At 33.5% G+C, this 17,029-nt stretch overlaps 1 protein-coding gene across 1 annotated transcript in view; it reads left to right on the forward strand.

Moving 5' to 3' along the window:
* Nucleotides 1-17,029, forward strand: part of LOC123674666 (GDP-Man:Man(3)GlcNAc(2)-PP-Dol alpha-1,2-mannosyltransferase) — a 94,758-nt gene that overhangs the window by 58,372 nt on the left and 19,357 nt on the right. Inside the window, exon 6 of the mRNA XM_045609630.1 lies at nucleotides 12,208-12,491. Coding sequence (XP_045465586.1) covers nucleotides 12,208-12,491 — 284 coding nt within the window. The remainder of the gene's footprint in view (nucleotides 1-12,207; nucleotides 12,492-17,029) is intronic.

Consider the following 17,029-nt stretch of genomic DNA (forward strand, 5'->3'; position numbering starts at 1 on the left):
GATGGTGTTGTGCGGCAGGTCCAGTTCATTTAGATGTTGAGTGGTCTTTCGGTGTACGAGGCCATTCACGCTTATTATTAGGGGCATTATAGTCACTCTCAGAGGAAAGAAAAGATAGAGGTGCCCTTAGAAGTAAATAGCGTTGTATTGTAATCAATTGCAACAGTATGATGATAAAGTGAGATAGGACAACAACAAACCTGCAAAATTGACAACTAGAGGAGCGGTAAACATTTCAGTGGCGTAGTCAATGGTTCTCTTACTGCCTCTTACTAAATTTTCGGTGCTGAAATGTTTGGAACAAACATATGCATATTTCGGCAAATTGTTCATTTGCAATATTAATACGTGGCACCATATTTTGCTAAATTCTCTATTTGAAGGAAACCTACAAATGTTAGCATTGAATTAAGTTTTCGATATCTCACAAATACTACGCCATAGACGAGATATATTCTACGCCTATGGACTCAAAACGTGAACTTACCTATGATAGGTTAGGTTTTCATTTCCGATGTTTTACACACTATACATGTTTTTCGAGTATTTACCATGACTAAAATTAACAATATGTTACTTAAAATTCACAAACTTGTATGAAATAACGCCGATTACAAACGTGAAATTAAAATGAACAGTTAACCCTTAACGCACCTCTAGTTGACACGTGCAATAACAACAACAGAATCGTGTTGCCAAATCCTCATAATATTCGCAAAACATCTATGCCACAGAACGGAGAAAAGATTACTTCTTCCTCAGAATGGCAACCCAGTACATTATAACTGTTTGTAAACAAAAATGTTATATCGATGTCAACAAATGCTATAAGGCACCTCTATCTTTTCTTTCCTCTGAGTAGTCACTGCTTTGAGCCTCCACATGTCCCTCATTTGCTGTGCTAGTGCCTCATATTTGGATATTTTTTCGGCATAGCTTTTCGCTAGGTTGTTATCTTGCGGCACAGCAAAGTCAATAATAATGACGATCTTCTTTTTCTTATTCCATACCACCATGTCCGGTCTATTGTGTTCCACACCTCTGTCTGTTGTGACTGCCAGATCCCAGTATATTTTGTGCTGTTCGTTCTCTACTATAGTTTGTGGTTTATATATGTGGTGTGGTGTGAAGTGTTGGACTATATATATAGTCCAACACTTCACACCACACCACATATATATATATATATATATATATATATATATATATATATATATATATATATATATATATATATATACAGGGTGAGTCTTTGACTTGTACATATATTTCAACCGAAGATTCCTGAGGTCAAAAGAAACACTTTTTTCCTTTATAGTTTTTTCCGATTCGGCCCGGTTACAAAGATACAGGCTGTTGAAAATCGATAAAAAAATGTGATTTTCAGCTATATCTCGTAAATGGTTCTATTGAAGGAAATGATTTTTGAAATATAGCTTTTCCTTGATGTGATACATCTTCTCCGAACACAAGATTCCCTACACATCTTTTAGTTTCTTCATTATGAACATTACATCACATAAAAATACCAGAAATTCGAAGAACCCAACTCTTAAAAGTAATTTGAACGTTCATTGAACAATATTTGGCCAATTTGGAAAATAAAAATACTCTCCATATTTTCTCCTACAAAGCGCCGTTTTCGAGTAACTTGATCTTAAAAAAAAAAAATTATCTGTGAAATTCGAAAAATTGGGTACTTTGGCTAAATGCAACTCTGTTCTGTTGTGGAAAAAAAACCACAGAAATGAATATTTACTATGATGACATGTCTCAGATTTTAGAATTGAAGTACTAGCCAACTTGGTTTGAAAATGAAGTTATTTGAATAAGCTCACCTCAACTCTTCTATTTGATTACAAATTACTGAGCTTTGACACAGCTCTTATAATAAGTAGATACTTCATTAAAATCAACATCCTATTTTGAAAAGTCCAGATTTCCCATAAAGCCCATGTTTAAAAAAGTTTTCACAAAATAGTCCCATTATAATGACAACAGTCAATATCCCACTAAAGACTGCTGCTATCGAACAATACTGTATTCTTCGAGGGTCATTCAAACTCACATCGAAACATACCACTAAGTACATACTAGACAAATTTTCATGTGATTGAGATTAAATACTTTTATTCTTTTGCTATTCCATAAATTCATCCTAGAGCATATGATTGACATACTTCCAAGAGTGCCATAATTGTTTTAATATGAAAACAAATAGGCGAGTTGAAAGAAACAGGATATTCAACTGTGGATATTTATATTGAATACTTCTCATTTATTTTCAATGGCAAAATCAAGAAGAATCAAGTAGTAGAGTTGGCTATAATGTAGGTACATATTATAGAACAAATTTGATTACAAGTGGAGTCTAACATTTTCCATTGATTACAGAGCCATAAAACTTCATTTCCATATTTTCACACTGATGGCTCCAAAAATATTGAAGCAGATCATTATTTTTATTTTTATGAGATAGTTGGAACATATCAAATGCTTCATTTCATAAAGGAATTACTTTCTATCAGAATGCACACTTATTTATTTTGTATCCACACAATTATTTTGGAAATTGTTTTTAAATTTCTTGAAAATATGTATGGAACTTCAATATTCTGTTGGGTTTCTTCAAATCTTCGATGATTTTCATTTTATGCAAATATCATAAGACAATAACAGTGTAAACTGTAAATGAATATTTTACATTTTAGGTTAGAAGTTAGAACATAGATAATTCGAACTGCTGTGTTTAAATTTGCAACACTCGAAATTTGAGGTTCAAACTTAAAGCCACAGACTACTAGTCTGTGTTAGAACTGTCACAGATGAATATTATTTATTTGAGAATGTAAGGTTAAATTGCAATTCTACGAAATTGAAATAAACAACGATATATTATAAATGCGATATAATAAATGAATGGATATGAATTATGAATATCAGAGCTAAGCTAATATGGGTGGTAGCGAGCTCAATTCGTTATGATTATCGAAAATGAAATAGAAAATCAAGAGAAAAATATTTAATCTTTATCGTCAGTGAAATTGGAATAACTCATTTATTGTATTATAAATACTACTTTCTCAACAAATGGAATGTTAAAAGTGAGTTTATGATGGTTTTTCCAATTTAGTAGCTTATTTCCAAGTTTCAAATTGTAGATCTTATAATTGCGAAAACTTCGGTGTTCCGGTTACCAGGGGTGAATTAGCTCATTATGAAAATTTAAAATGGCTATATCTTTTTAACAGGGCCGAATCGGAAAAAATGGTAAATGAAAAAAGTGTTTCTTTTGACCTCAAGAATCTTCGGTTAAAATATATGTACAAGTCAAAGACTGTATATATATATATATTTTTTTTTTAATAATCACTGTTTGCAACAGGTTTTACCCATACTTGATGGACTGGTCGTCAAGACAAGAATGGCAGCTACGATTCCTGCAGGATATATATATATATATATATATATATATATATATATATATATATATATATCGGGTGTCCCAAGGTGAGTGGCCTATTAGATTATCATGGAAACTATTGATGAAAAAGATTTCAAATTTTGGGAATAGATATTTGGCCATGTAAGGTACATTTTTAAAATAATTTCACATTTCCAGTGTTGCCGGATGTACGACAATTTGGCAACAACTTTGTTATTTTAAATGGGACATCCGGTATTTCTATTTTTTTATGATACTCCATAAAATATTAAATTTATTCACTCTTAGTTTTCCATCCCTATCTTTAACGGTTTTTGAGTTATTAATTATTTTTCGAAATTTTAGATCATATTGGCGTATTACGAAAATGACTCTAGTTCGCTCAATATTTGAGATTTAAGTCAGAAATTTTGCAAGTCGTTAGATATTGATCTGATCTGTGTCACTGCTCTTGAATTATGGTTGTCAATAATACAGGACGGACCAAAAAAAAATCATCATTTGCCAGTTACAAAATTGTAAAAAAGTTTATTTTTTCAAATTAGACACCTAGTATATTTTTCAATTTTTGGAATCAGTACAACACACTCTACAATTTTTATTTTCACGTCCCTATACCTATCTCAACTGGATTCCGAGTTATATGCGTTTATTAGATTTCACATTGATTCAATAAGCGTTAATTTCTTTTGTATTGTTATTGTCTCTATGTCGTTCATAGATCGATATATCAATGAATCAGTTCAATCCATAAATGTCAAAATAAATAATTATTGCCTAACAGGTGTTTTGTTCCGAGGTTTTTCTATAAATAATGGCTCAAGAAAGATATACACATATAACGCATATAACTCGGAATCCAGTTGAGATAGGTATAGGACGTGAATAGAAAAATTGTAGTGTGTTGTACTGATTCCAAAAATTGAAAAATATACTGAGTGTCTAATTTGAAAGAATAGACTTTTTTACAATTTTGTAACTTGGCGAATGATGATTTTTTTTGGTCCGTCCTGTATTATTGACGACCATAATTCAAAAGCAGTGACACAGATCAGATCAATATCTAACGACTTGCAAAATTTCTGACTTAAATCACAAATATTGAGCGAACTAGAGTCATTTTCGTAATACGCCAATTTGATCTAAAATTTCGAAAAATAATTAATAACTCAAAAACCGTTAAAGATAGGGATGGAAGAGTAAAAGTGAATAGATTTAATATTTTATGGAGTATCATAAAAAAAATAGAAATACCGGATGTCCCATTCAAAATAACAAAGTTGTTGCCAAATTGTCATACATCCGGCAACACTGGAAATGTGAAATTATTTTGAAAATGTACCTTACATGGCCAAATATCTATCAACAAAATTTGAAATCTTTACCATCAATAGTTTCCATAATAATCTAATAGGCCACTCACCTTGGGACACCCGATATACAGGGTGTTTCCTAAACATGCGGCAAAAATTCAGGGGGTTGTTCCTTGGACTATTTTAAGCATGTTTTGTCCTTGGATGATTTTTGAAAAACCTCTTTGTTTCGAAGATACAGGGCGAACAACATTTTTCATATTTTTAAAATTAATAATAGTTTAAATAAGAATGCGTACCGCACTGTGTTTACTAAGTAGTTACAATTTATTTTTAAATTTGTTTAACAACATTCCAATTACTAAAAACGGCCAGTTTTTTGACTAAAAATTGATAAGTGCAGATGGTAAAGGAATACAGATTAAACACGGTTTTCATTTGAATTAATAAGAAATGATCCTGGTGTTTTTGAAAGGGTTTGGCAGTCAATGAGGAGAAGATTGGATGCTATGCTGGCTAGAGGTGGTCATTTTCAACAGTTTTTGTAGGTTGAGTTGAATTTTCATGTAATTTTTCATAATAAAATGTTATTATCTGAAATTTTGTTTCCCCTATATCTTCGAAACAAATAGGTTTTTCATTAATCATCAAAGGACAAAATATTCTTAGAATAGTCCAAGGAACAACCCCCTGAATTTTTGCCGCATGTTTAGGAAACACCCTGTATATATATTGATATAATACTATCAACAAGAAATCTGATACAAAAAAACTCAGCAATATTCACAGCTATTTGTTAGAAAAAGAAAAAGAATATGAATTTTACGACGGTCCATTAGATGAATGATAAGAAAATCACGATTAAAAACTTATCAATCTGACTTGTAATCGAGTCATATTGACAACTAATTAAAAAGACGAAATAACCCAAATCAAAACAGATCACATCGTTGTTTTTAAAATGTATTCGTGTAAATTTATTTTTATATCAAATTAGTTTTATACCTGTTATATGCAATGTCGAGCCCACAACTCAATAAGTTTTAATACATAACCCCAATTTCGGTAATAACAAACAGATTATAGTAGACAAATTTTATTTATATAAACTATATCTGTAATTTTAGAAACCCTGAGGATGCAATAAATAAATTGCGAAAGCTTGGTGAAGAAAAAAGAGTACACTTTTTACCTAAATGATACATGAGTCTCAATACCCTTAAACAAATATTTATATTTCTAGAAGGCTCTTAATCTAGATATCTTATATACATATATATATATATATATATATATATATATATATATATATATATATATATATATATATATATACAGGGTGAGTCTTTGACTTGTACATATATTTCAACCGAAGATTCCTGAGGTCAATAGAAACCCTTTTTTCATTTACCATTTTTTCCGATTCGGCCCGGTTAAAAAGATACAGGCTGTTGAAAATCGATAAAAAAATGTCATTTTCCGTTATATCTCGGAAATGGTTGTATAGAAAAAAATGAATTTCGGGATATAGTTTTTCATGTATGTGATGAATCTTCTCCGTACACAAAATTTTATCCACATCTCCCCGTTTCTTCATTATGAACACTTCATTCCATAAAAATACCAGAAATTCAAAGAACCGAACTCTTAAAAGTAACTAGGACGTTCATTGAAGGATATTTAGCTAATTTGAAAAATAAAAGTATTCTTCATATTTTCTCGTATATTGAGCCGTTTTCGAGTAATATGTGTTTAAAAAAAAAAAAAAATCTGTGAAATTCAAAAAATTGGGTACTTTGGCTAATTGCAACTCTGATAGAAAAAACTCACAGAAATGAATATTTGCTACGTTGTCAGGTCAAAAATCATGGATTGAAACACTGAATTTGCATTGACAAGTGAGGGAACCAGCCGACTTAGTTTGAAAATAAAGTGATTTGAATAAGCTCACCCATTGAGAAAATTCAATTCCATGATCACGCAATCTTTGAACAATCCTTACGAAAGTTCTCTCATTTGGCTGTCTCCTATTTGGAAACAGCCTTCCATAAGCTTCTTTAGCTCTTCTCGCTATTTATCCATTTGTGAAATAGCATTCCAACATATCTACCATCTCCTGGTTGGAATACATTCTGCTAATTTCCACTTAACACACTTAAAGAACTTCACAAACAAACACTTTACACTAAACAAACACCTTACACTAAACAAACTAAACACACTTAACAAGTTAAACGCACTTAGGTAACACTTAACAAACTAAATACACTTAATACTTATCACTTACATTAAACAAAGCAACAGAAATCATGATACTATAAATTCGAATTTCAATTGTTTTCGGATCATTCTATGCGCATGACCGATCAACATAAAAGAATCTCGAATAATTTTTTAAACAAATCATCAAATTTATGAATTAATAAATTTATTTTATTATGAATTTCATTAAATGTAATAATTAGTATCATCCGAAATGTTAAATCGAATTTTGTATAATAAAATAAGTCATAATATGCTAGATTACCGTATGTTATGAACGATTTGAACTATTGCGCATGGCCTCAGAGTTTATTACTCTATGCGCATGGCCAAACTGAGAATTTGAGAAATCTCGAAGAATTGTGGTTATGTTTGGCAAACAAATAGGATAATTCGATATTTGATTCGAAAATATTTTATGTTTCAATAAGAAACAACACAGTTCGGCGTAAGTAAGTTACTAAGTTATATAATATAAATAATATATTGAATAATTATTGTATTTTTTCAGATCTCCTAATAATTCATCGAATCATTCAGAAAAACACCATAATGAATTTAATTGGACGACGATTTTCCTTCGTGATTTATTTCGTGAAGATGATTGCCCACTAGATACAGAGAAGTTTCAGATGACCTCTATTTGAAGAGAATCTTGAACCCCTTCAAATTAAATCCAACCGGAAAAAGTTTGCTGTGAGGTGTTCATGATTTCATAAGGATAATTTTTCCATATAATGAATGGAAAAGTAAATTGATTAATTGAAATAACCAAAAATCTACAATACAATGATTCTGTTGATAAATTCAACTACTTGAATAAGTGAAGCACTAGTTCTGTAATGAATACTTATTCAAACTTCATACTCATTGATGTACTGAAAAATAATTTAAAAGTCACTGATTTCACCATTAACCCAGATCCTATCCTATTATCTAGTACATGTACTGATCCAATCCATATGTTTCAGAATCAATAGCTATTGATATTTTAAGGCATATACATAGTTTGTAGTTACTGTCCTTGGTTTATAGATATTATAATAATATAATGAATACATCTGAGATCAGGAATCATTGAGAATTAATTCGAATAATGGCAGGCCTAATTTAATAATTATTGGCTAAATATTGAATGTTTTTTATTTCGCACAATACATCTGCTGAATGAATCTACGTAAGAAGTTTAAAGGTAAAAAATGTTAAACCTGGTTATTTATAAATTAAATGAAAATAAAGACAATTTATTATTATGGTAGTTTGTACTTCAATTCTTGTTTTTTGATATGCATTTTTTTGTTTCAGTAATGAAAAATGTTTATTTCAAATTGTTTTGAATGTTGTATACCCACTGTGGGCACTGGATTTATAGTAAAAGAGTGGATTTGGCAATAATACATGATTTCAAGTCACTGTTAATCTTTCGATAAGTTTATCAAAAGCTTAAGTTTATTGAGTTCTTTTGAAAAAAAGGTATACCTTACAAGAATTCAAAATTTATTTTACATGTAGTTGATATGTGAAAACAAAAAAAAAAGATTACATATTTGTTGGGAAGTTTCATAATATTTTCAGTTTATCTGTTCGATAACAAACAAGTAAATTTACTTGTACGTTGTACTTCCTTTTTTCTAGCCGAATACCATTTTACCATCTTCAGGAAAATAAAATTTTCGAAGATGTTGATTATAACATTGATAATATTAAGGAAAGACTAATTGCTTCTTTATTATCGAAAGTACTCGAGAGCATTTTTTGGAGTTACCTATTGGGTATCAAATTTTCAGACAGAATATTGGCATTAGTGAACACTAAGAAGAAAAGGATTTCAAATATTTTCATGATAACAAATTACTGAGCTTTGGCACAGCCCTATAATATGAAGATATTTCATTAAAGTTAATATTCTATTTTGAATCATTTTGATCGAAACTCATTTTCAAGTGAATTTTCACAAACTAGGCTCCTTATAAAATAACACCAATCAAGATATGAAATCCCATTAAAAACTGCTGCTGCCAAACATTACTATAATCTTCTTCCAGTCTTCTGAGCTTTCATCGATACATAACAATACATCCTAAAATTTCATTTTTACGTGATTGAATACTTCTATCCATTTGCTATTCGATAATTTCATCCTAGAACATTTGATTGACATACTTTTAAGAAGGCCAAAATTGTTTCAACGTGAAAATAAATAAAAAACTTCAGTGAGTTGAAAGAAGCAGAATATTCAATAGTGGATATTCATATTGAATACCACCATTTCATTTTTAATACAAAAATCAAGATCAATAATGGAATATTGAAGATTCATGAAACTTATAAGCTTCTAGGATGAAAAAGGAAAAAAAATTCATTTCCTTCTGGAAATTATTTATTCCTTCTCATACTACTGTTATTTTTAACAAGATAAAATCGGAATTTTTCCATCACAAAATTACCTCTGTGTGATACAGAGGTGATTGCATCTTCCACATAAATCCATTCATGAAACTGCCTTTTATTTTCGAGCTAAGTTATTGTGTAGGTACTTAGATAAAGTATTCTGGGTTCATTCAATCCAAAATGCAAGCGTTCTTACACTTCTTGCTACCCTAAAAATTTAAAACTTTTCTCACTGATTCCATGATAATAAGAATTCAAATTGAACACTGGTTTGAATACCACTTTTTTGCTGACCTCTAGATAACAAAATATACTCAATTAGCCCAAATTTCTAGTAATGTACAAAACTTCAACCGTTTGTTGGGTTTCTTGAATTTTATTGACAAAACATAACATAACCTTTAAACATAACATTACAGATGCGAGATGATTAGTATTCATAGGTACATAGATTTAGCTTATTATTCTGTAGGTTTTTTGTCATTATAGTGTTTTGTGACTGTAAACTTGGCAACGTGGAAAGTCCACAGATGATTATCATTATGTTTATTTACCTTTATGAAAATTAAAGGTTATATGAATTGTTAACTCTTGTACTAAAAGAGGTGAAAAAGCGAAAATAAATGATGGGATATGAATATCAGATTCAATATGGGTGGTTGCAAGCTGAATTTTTTATTATTATCGAATATAAAATAGAAATCAAGAGAAAAATAATCAACATATTTATCTCCCACGAAATTGCTATAACTCATTTATTATATTGAAAATAATACTTCGGTCACCAAAGGAATTGGAAAAAGTGAGTTTATGCTTGTTTTGCTAATATAGTAACCCATTTCCAAAGTTCAAATGGTATAAATTTATGCTTGGAAAAACTTCAGTGGGCTGATTTCCAGGTTCGGCATAGCTCATTATGAAAACTTAAAATGGCCATATCTTTTCAACCGAGCCGAATCGGAAAAAATGGTAAATGAAAAAAGTGTTTCTTTTGACCTCAAGAATCTACGGTTAAAATATATGTACAAGTCAAAGACTCACCCTGTATATATATATATCAGGTATCTGACCCTGTTGTCTCGGCATGACTTGAGGAATGTTAAGTCACAAAGAAGTTTGGATCTGCGGATTAGAGGGGATGAATACATTCTCGAAGATTTCAAAATGTCCTCTCCGTAGAGGCGTGAAATATGTTCGGATAGGTTTCCGCGGTAGGAAATATTTGAACTTTGTGTGTTCCGGATTGGACCGCGTCTAATATTTTGTCGTGTTCGACGTTTCGGCTCCGATTTTGGAGCCATTCTCAAGAACCGTTGACTTTACGCCGGGGTCTCAATCTGCCTACTCCCCAGGTATCATCAACAAGAGCATTCTCGTAGGTGTGGTTATCTTCCGTCCTTCGAGGCAACTGAACGTTAACCACGAGAGGTCCTGTATTCATAGTAGAAGGAGGTGACCCACGTGATGGAGGTTGCGCAGGAGCCCGTTGCGCAGCTGTTAGGCAGCCTTCATTCATTGATCGAGTTGTTATTGATCGAGTTGTTTTCGATCGGTTTGTTGTCGATCGAGTTGTTATCGATTGTGCAGGAACCGATGGTGATGTCACGTGACTTCGAATCATCGATCGTGTTGTTATCGAACGGGTGGCAACTGGGAGCCTGGTACGGGTGGTATGAAGGTGAACTGTCGATCGGGTTGTTGTCGGGGGCTGAGTTATCGATCGATGTGTTGCCATGAGATGGGAAATCAAAGGTTTCCAAGTGTTGGGTAATCTTTGACCATCATCCCGTTTGTTGAGACAATTGGGTCGTTTTTCGATCTCGAGTGCTTCACGGATTATCCTACATGTGAGGGTTCTCTCTGTAGAGATGGTCTTACATCCCTCAAAATCAACGTTATGTCCTGTTTCAGAGTAGTGTTTGAATAGGGCAGATGTTGGATCTCCTTGGCGTATTGCGAGTTGGTGCTCATATATTCTGTTAGTTATACGTCTGTTGGTTTGTCCTATGTATGTTCTAGGACATGCGGAACATGGTATCTCGTACTCCTTGAGACTCGTTATCGATCGTATCCTTTGGTGTTCGAAGAAATTTGGAAATTTTGTTATCGGCTGTGAAAACTGTTTTTATATCCTGTTTTCGTAGTATGCGACTGATTTTGTCAGTGACACCTTTGATAAAAGGTAGAAAAGCTTTATGAGGGAAATTTTCTGGAGGATTTTTGGGTTGTTGTGTATGGGTCTGATGTCGGTTGATGGCTTTCTGAACTGAATTCGTTGTTAATTAGTAGTTCAAAGCATTAACTTGCTTCCGAAGATTTCTTTAGTTTTTTCAAAAACGTGATTTGAAAGTGGAACAAAATAATTATATACATAGCACGTATGTTTTATACTTGAACCTATTTTCCACAATCCTTGTTTGTGGTATTCACACTTTTAGGACTATTGGTTAGTATGTCCCATAAAACTTTCAGCGTCAAACTCATTCTCATGGCAAATTTCCATGATGCTTTGTAGTTGTGTCCCTCTAATTTGTCTATATTTGAAACATAAGTGGAGACTACTGAAACAGTAGTGAATGTGAAATGGAATTGGTATTCTTAGTAGTTTGGGTCACGATACAGATGGTTTGCACACAATTAAAAATTTCAAACAAATTTTTCAAATTCTTCCGCTGTTAATCATTGCCGCTGGGCCCATAACCAGTTATTTTATTATATTATAGTGGTGATTTTCTTGTCTTAGTCTGTTCATCAAGCGAAATAATCAAATGAAATCATAACTGAAAATGCTTTTAGGTTCTCATTGGTAGTTGTCGCAATGCTGAAGATGAATCGCGAGTCAAGGATCTGAAGGATCTGTCCAAATATCTCAGTTTAGATCATAACGTTCAGTTCAGAGTGAACGTTACCTTTAATGAACTACTCAGAGAGTTTGAAGATGCATTTATTGGTATTCATACGATGCAAGATGAGCATTTTGGTATTAGTATCGTCGAACAGATGGCGGCAGGGTTGATAGTTGTAGCACACAAGTCTGGAGGACCACTTCTTGATATAATTGAAACTTGCGAAGGATCGAGGTGAGTAAACATTAGAGTGAATTCGGTATATTACAAATTCTATATTGCAATGCTTTCGATTAGACCTTACTTTCAGCGAGGTGAGCAGGTGGCGTATATCAAGCAGAAGAATTGAGTAAGCAGTGAGCATGCAAATTGAGCAATGGTAAAAACGGTCAAGTGCGGACAAGTGTGGAAAGCATGCAGAATGGCGTGTGAAATGCAGTCTAATAATCAGATGTGACAACCTATTCTGTGTTCCGTACGGTCTGGTTTGATACCTCTTTATTCGAGAAAACAAGTCTGAACAATATATTCGAATCAGGTCTTATATCGGCGTATCCATCAAAATGGATATCAAGAGAGTTAGGGCAAAATACTCTGTGGATAATGCGACTGTGATCCGGATACCAAAAATGATCGACCCCTCTCCACAAGATAAAGAGTTCTGCCTGGTGGTCCCAAATAAGAGTTGCTCGCAATAAGGGACCCGACACACAGACTCTACTTGAGAAAGTTGCATCTAGGAAATGAATTCCAATCAGGGTATTCTTCGGCGCATCCACCAAAATAAATCTCAAGTCAGACAGGACAGGGTGAGTCACCGGAATGACCACGATGATCCGTAAAACGGAAATAAGCGACCCCTCCACAAGATAAGGAGTTCTGCCTGGTGGTCCCAAATAATAATAATAATAATAAAGGTTCTTTATTTTCTACAGGTATATACCCAGTTACAGAAAATCTTACAACTCATTACATTTCACCATATAATTGATATAAAATATATATATATATATATATATATATATATATTGCGCAAAGCTAGAGAAAACAAGAGGAAGTCAGCCAGATCTGAAATGGTTAATGCCTTAATGGCATGAATGGCATTCTGATGCGTCGTGACGAATTTCTTCAACTGTGGCAAGGAAGACACAGATGCGGGCCGTGAATCCAAGATCTGATTCACATAAAGATTCGCCAACCGACGAGGGTTTTGATACCGGGAGTCAAGGGCTTGATAGGCCAGAGGGTAATTCACCGAATTTAATTGAAAGCAAGAGATGACATATGCTGCTTCACCACAGATGGCAGATGCCAAGAGGTGAAACTTCTGAACGGGCGCCAGGGAATTTTTCTGATACACTAAGGCATCGAATAGAGCGATGAATCCGGGCCATTCCTCAGCCTTGCTCTGAAAGCAAGGCAGGTCAACCCGCGGAATAGGTAGCTCAGCCGATGACAATGATGGCACCTTAACAGAAGTAGATGCGGTTATACGACTATGGGCGGCACGTACATGTAGGCAAATTTCAATAAATGCCTCGAATTTTGATGGTGATCCGATCTGACCAGGCTCCTCTAGCTGAGAATTGAGTTGGACAACCAACTCATCAGCCTCCCTGAAAGTCTTTTTCACTTTGACCAACTCAGCCAGACACATGTTGGCCACATAGACTTCTGTGGTCAAATCCTTTATTAATATAAGAAGAGTAGATGCCGCAGAAAAGGCATTCTCGCGCTTAATGACAGATGTTGCCAAAGAGGCCTTCAATTTATCCATTGACGGCATTTTAAATTGTCGAATGACCCCGGTATGTATATTGGTATAAATTGATTCCGAAAAATCTAAAGAAGAACAGACGATGTGTTCATCGTTGAAGATAATGAACAGATGACGCGCGATAAGATAACCGTTTTATGAATGTTCAATAACTACCCAATTGATGAATGACAATCAAATCACGAATTCAATCAGATGATCGGAAATGACAATTAGACTGAATTTAGGGTGTTTTAAGATATTTTCTCGGGTTTCGGCACCAATAATTGTCCGCAAAAAGGGGTTTGCGGTCAATTTCAAATGGATTTTCCTACTAATAACCGAAAAACGGTGGAAAAATGGTGGAATGCAACTTACCCCAAACGGGCTGCAGAAGAAACCTAGGAGAATCACCGCTAAGCTGGTTCCAAAAAGGAGGTCCCAAGGAAGTGAATTCAGGGGAATTTATCTCCCTTAATTACCTATGGCTTCGCCTGGTTGATGATAAATTCAGGGCACTTGACGAATAGTTGTTCAATATTATTTTGTTCACTAACACTAGTAGAGGACGATGCAGAAGATGAAAATAAATTAAAATTTATTAAGATGAGTTATCAGAAGATTAATTAATTTGCATCTTTTGAAACTTTTCTATATTAGCACGTACGGTCTACAGGGTGGCCACTTTTTCAATGGGATTGTATTGGTAACTTTTAAACCATAAGAGTTAGAAGGTCGGTCAAATGGAGGAAAAGTTGCATGCATAGAAGCATTATCAAGCAGTTCAAACTGATTTTTCTTTTTTTCCCACTTTATTTCAAATATTACCAAAAATGTTTCAGGAATTTTTTACTCGACAGTAAATTGTTCTCAATTTGACGTAATCAGATTTCGTATCCAACGTTTCGTGCTCTCTGGGCCACCCTCAACCTCATTTCTTTCAATACGGGCCTGTATATTTTATGACACTTTTCGAAATAACTTATAACGATGAATTCAACGATATATCATACAATGTCATTCAAAGTTGATTTTCAAGTGATTTTGACCCTTATCCAAATTTCTTTGGGTCGGATCTGTAGTGAATGCAATTTATCAAAAACTGCTGTTAATAAAATAGTCAAGAGACGCGAATACAATGATTTTAAATTTGAATACCAAGCCTTCAAAACTTATATCGTAATGATATCAAAATAAAGTTCGATTCTGGAACAAATGACAAATCCAAAAATAGTGATTTCTCGCGAGAAGATTGAGAATGTATTGGAAGGTATTCAAGAAGAAATAAGCAAATGTATAAGAAGTATGGGTTCCAGAACCGTTAAGTGCATTTTACAAAATGGTGGACATTTCGAACACTTCATTCATTTTCATTTACTTTCGAATAATCATTCGATTTTTCTTTCATTAAATGATAATTCCTTTAATTATTATGAATTGAAATATGTAAATAATTATTACTTGTTTCTTGATTTGATTCTGATGTGTTCCATTTAGTTCAAGATGAGTAAGTTGATTTTCTCATCGAAATGTATTGCTTGTTGTTAATTGAACTAAAGGTACCGAAATGTAATACAGATCCGACCCAAAGAAATTTGGATAAGGGTCAAAATCACCTGAAAATCAACTTTGAATGACATTGTATGATATATCGTTGAATTCAGCGTTAAAAGTTATTTCGAAAAGTGTCATAAAATATACAGGTCCGTATTGAAAAAAATGAGGCTGAGGGTGGCCCAGAGAGCACGAAACGTTGGATACGAAATCTGATTACGTCAAATAGAGAACAATTTACTGTCGAATAAAAAATTCCTGTAACATTTTTTGATAATATTTGAAATAAAGTGGGAAAAAAAGAAAAATCAAAATGACAGAATTTACTTTTTTTATGATATCTCAATAACCGGCCCTGATAATCTTGATTTGTTTGAACTGCTTGATAATGCTTCTATGCATGCAACTTTTTCTTCATTTGACCGACCTTCTAACTCTTATGGTTTAAAAGTTACCAATACAAAACCATTGAAAAAGTGGCCACCCTGTATATTAAAATCTGTTCTGATTCTCCGCTGACAGGCGAAGTTCAAATATTTCCTACCGCGGAAACCTATCCGAACATATATCAGGGTGTCCCATAAGTGGCAGGTCACAGTGACACCGGAGGTAGGTCAGCTAAAGAGGGACCTAACCAGCCTAACATGACCCCAGTAAAAGTTGCATGGTTTTCGAGTTATTACCAAATTACGTTTTTTAGTGAATTTTCACCTTTTTTAACATTGTCAGGGTCAGAATTCTGCTGGAAAGCTCTCGAAGCTTATTTTTTTTGTTGTAATGGAATCTTAAATAGTTATTTAAGATGACATGAGTATGATTCTGTCAAAAAGTTATGTGGATTTCCGTAAATTAATGGATAAATCTTGATTTCAATTGCTAGCAAAACGAGAACTTCGACTTTGGACACCTGCTGTGAAAAAAAAATCCTTGAAACAAAACGAGCAAGTAACATCAAAAAATTGGGCATTTTAGACAGATTTAGAAATGGTACAACTCGCTCTGCTCGCCGAAGGGGCTCCGCCCCTTGGACCCCGTCACTATGCCGGTAGATCCTTCACTGGGTATCCCTCTAGAAAATAAAAGATTTTTTTCGGAAACCTTGTATCGTTAGCTGATTTTAGACGATTCACTCGGTATCCTATGCTGATTCTAGGGTAGAATTCTATAAGACTTCTTGCCTAGAACATATCGTTTCGCCCTTGCTCACATGAAAATATTTGATGCAAATAACTTTCCATGACGACAAACCAAGGGCGGTCCTAGCCTTAAATTTTGAGGGGGTTCGCCGTTAAGGGTTTCGAGTTTTTCTATGGGGCCAAATCCCAGATTACACCGATATCGAGCTTAACCTCTCAAAAATATTTATATTTAGATATTTATATGAATATTTATACAGGGTGTTTCAAGTTCGAAGGCCTATTAGACGTTTCTGGAGAACGGGGCCGATTTGAAATCTGAAAAT

The sequence above is a fragment of the Harmonia axyridis genome, chromosome 3 (genome assembly GCF_914767665.1).
Source record: "Harmonia axyridis chromosome 3, icHarAxyr1.1, whole genome shotgun sequence".
Lineage (NCBI taxonomy): Eukaryota > Metazoa > Arthropoda > Insecta > Coleoptera > Coccinellidae > Harmonia > Harmonia axyridis.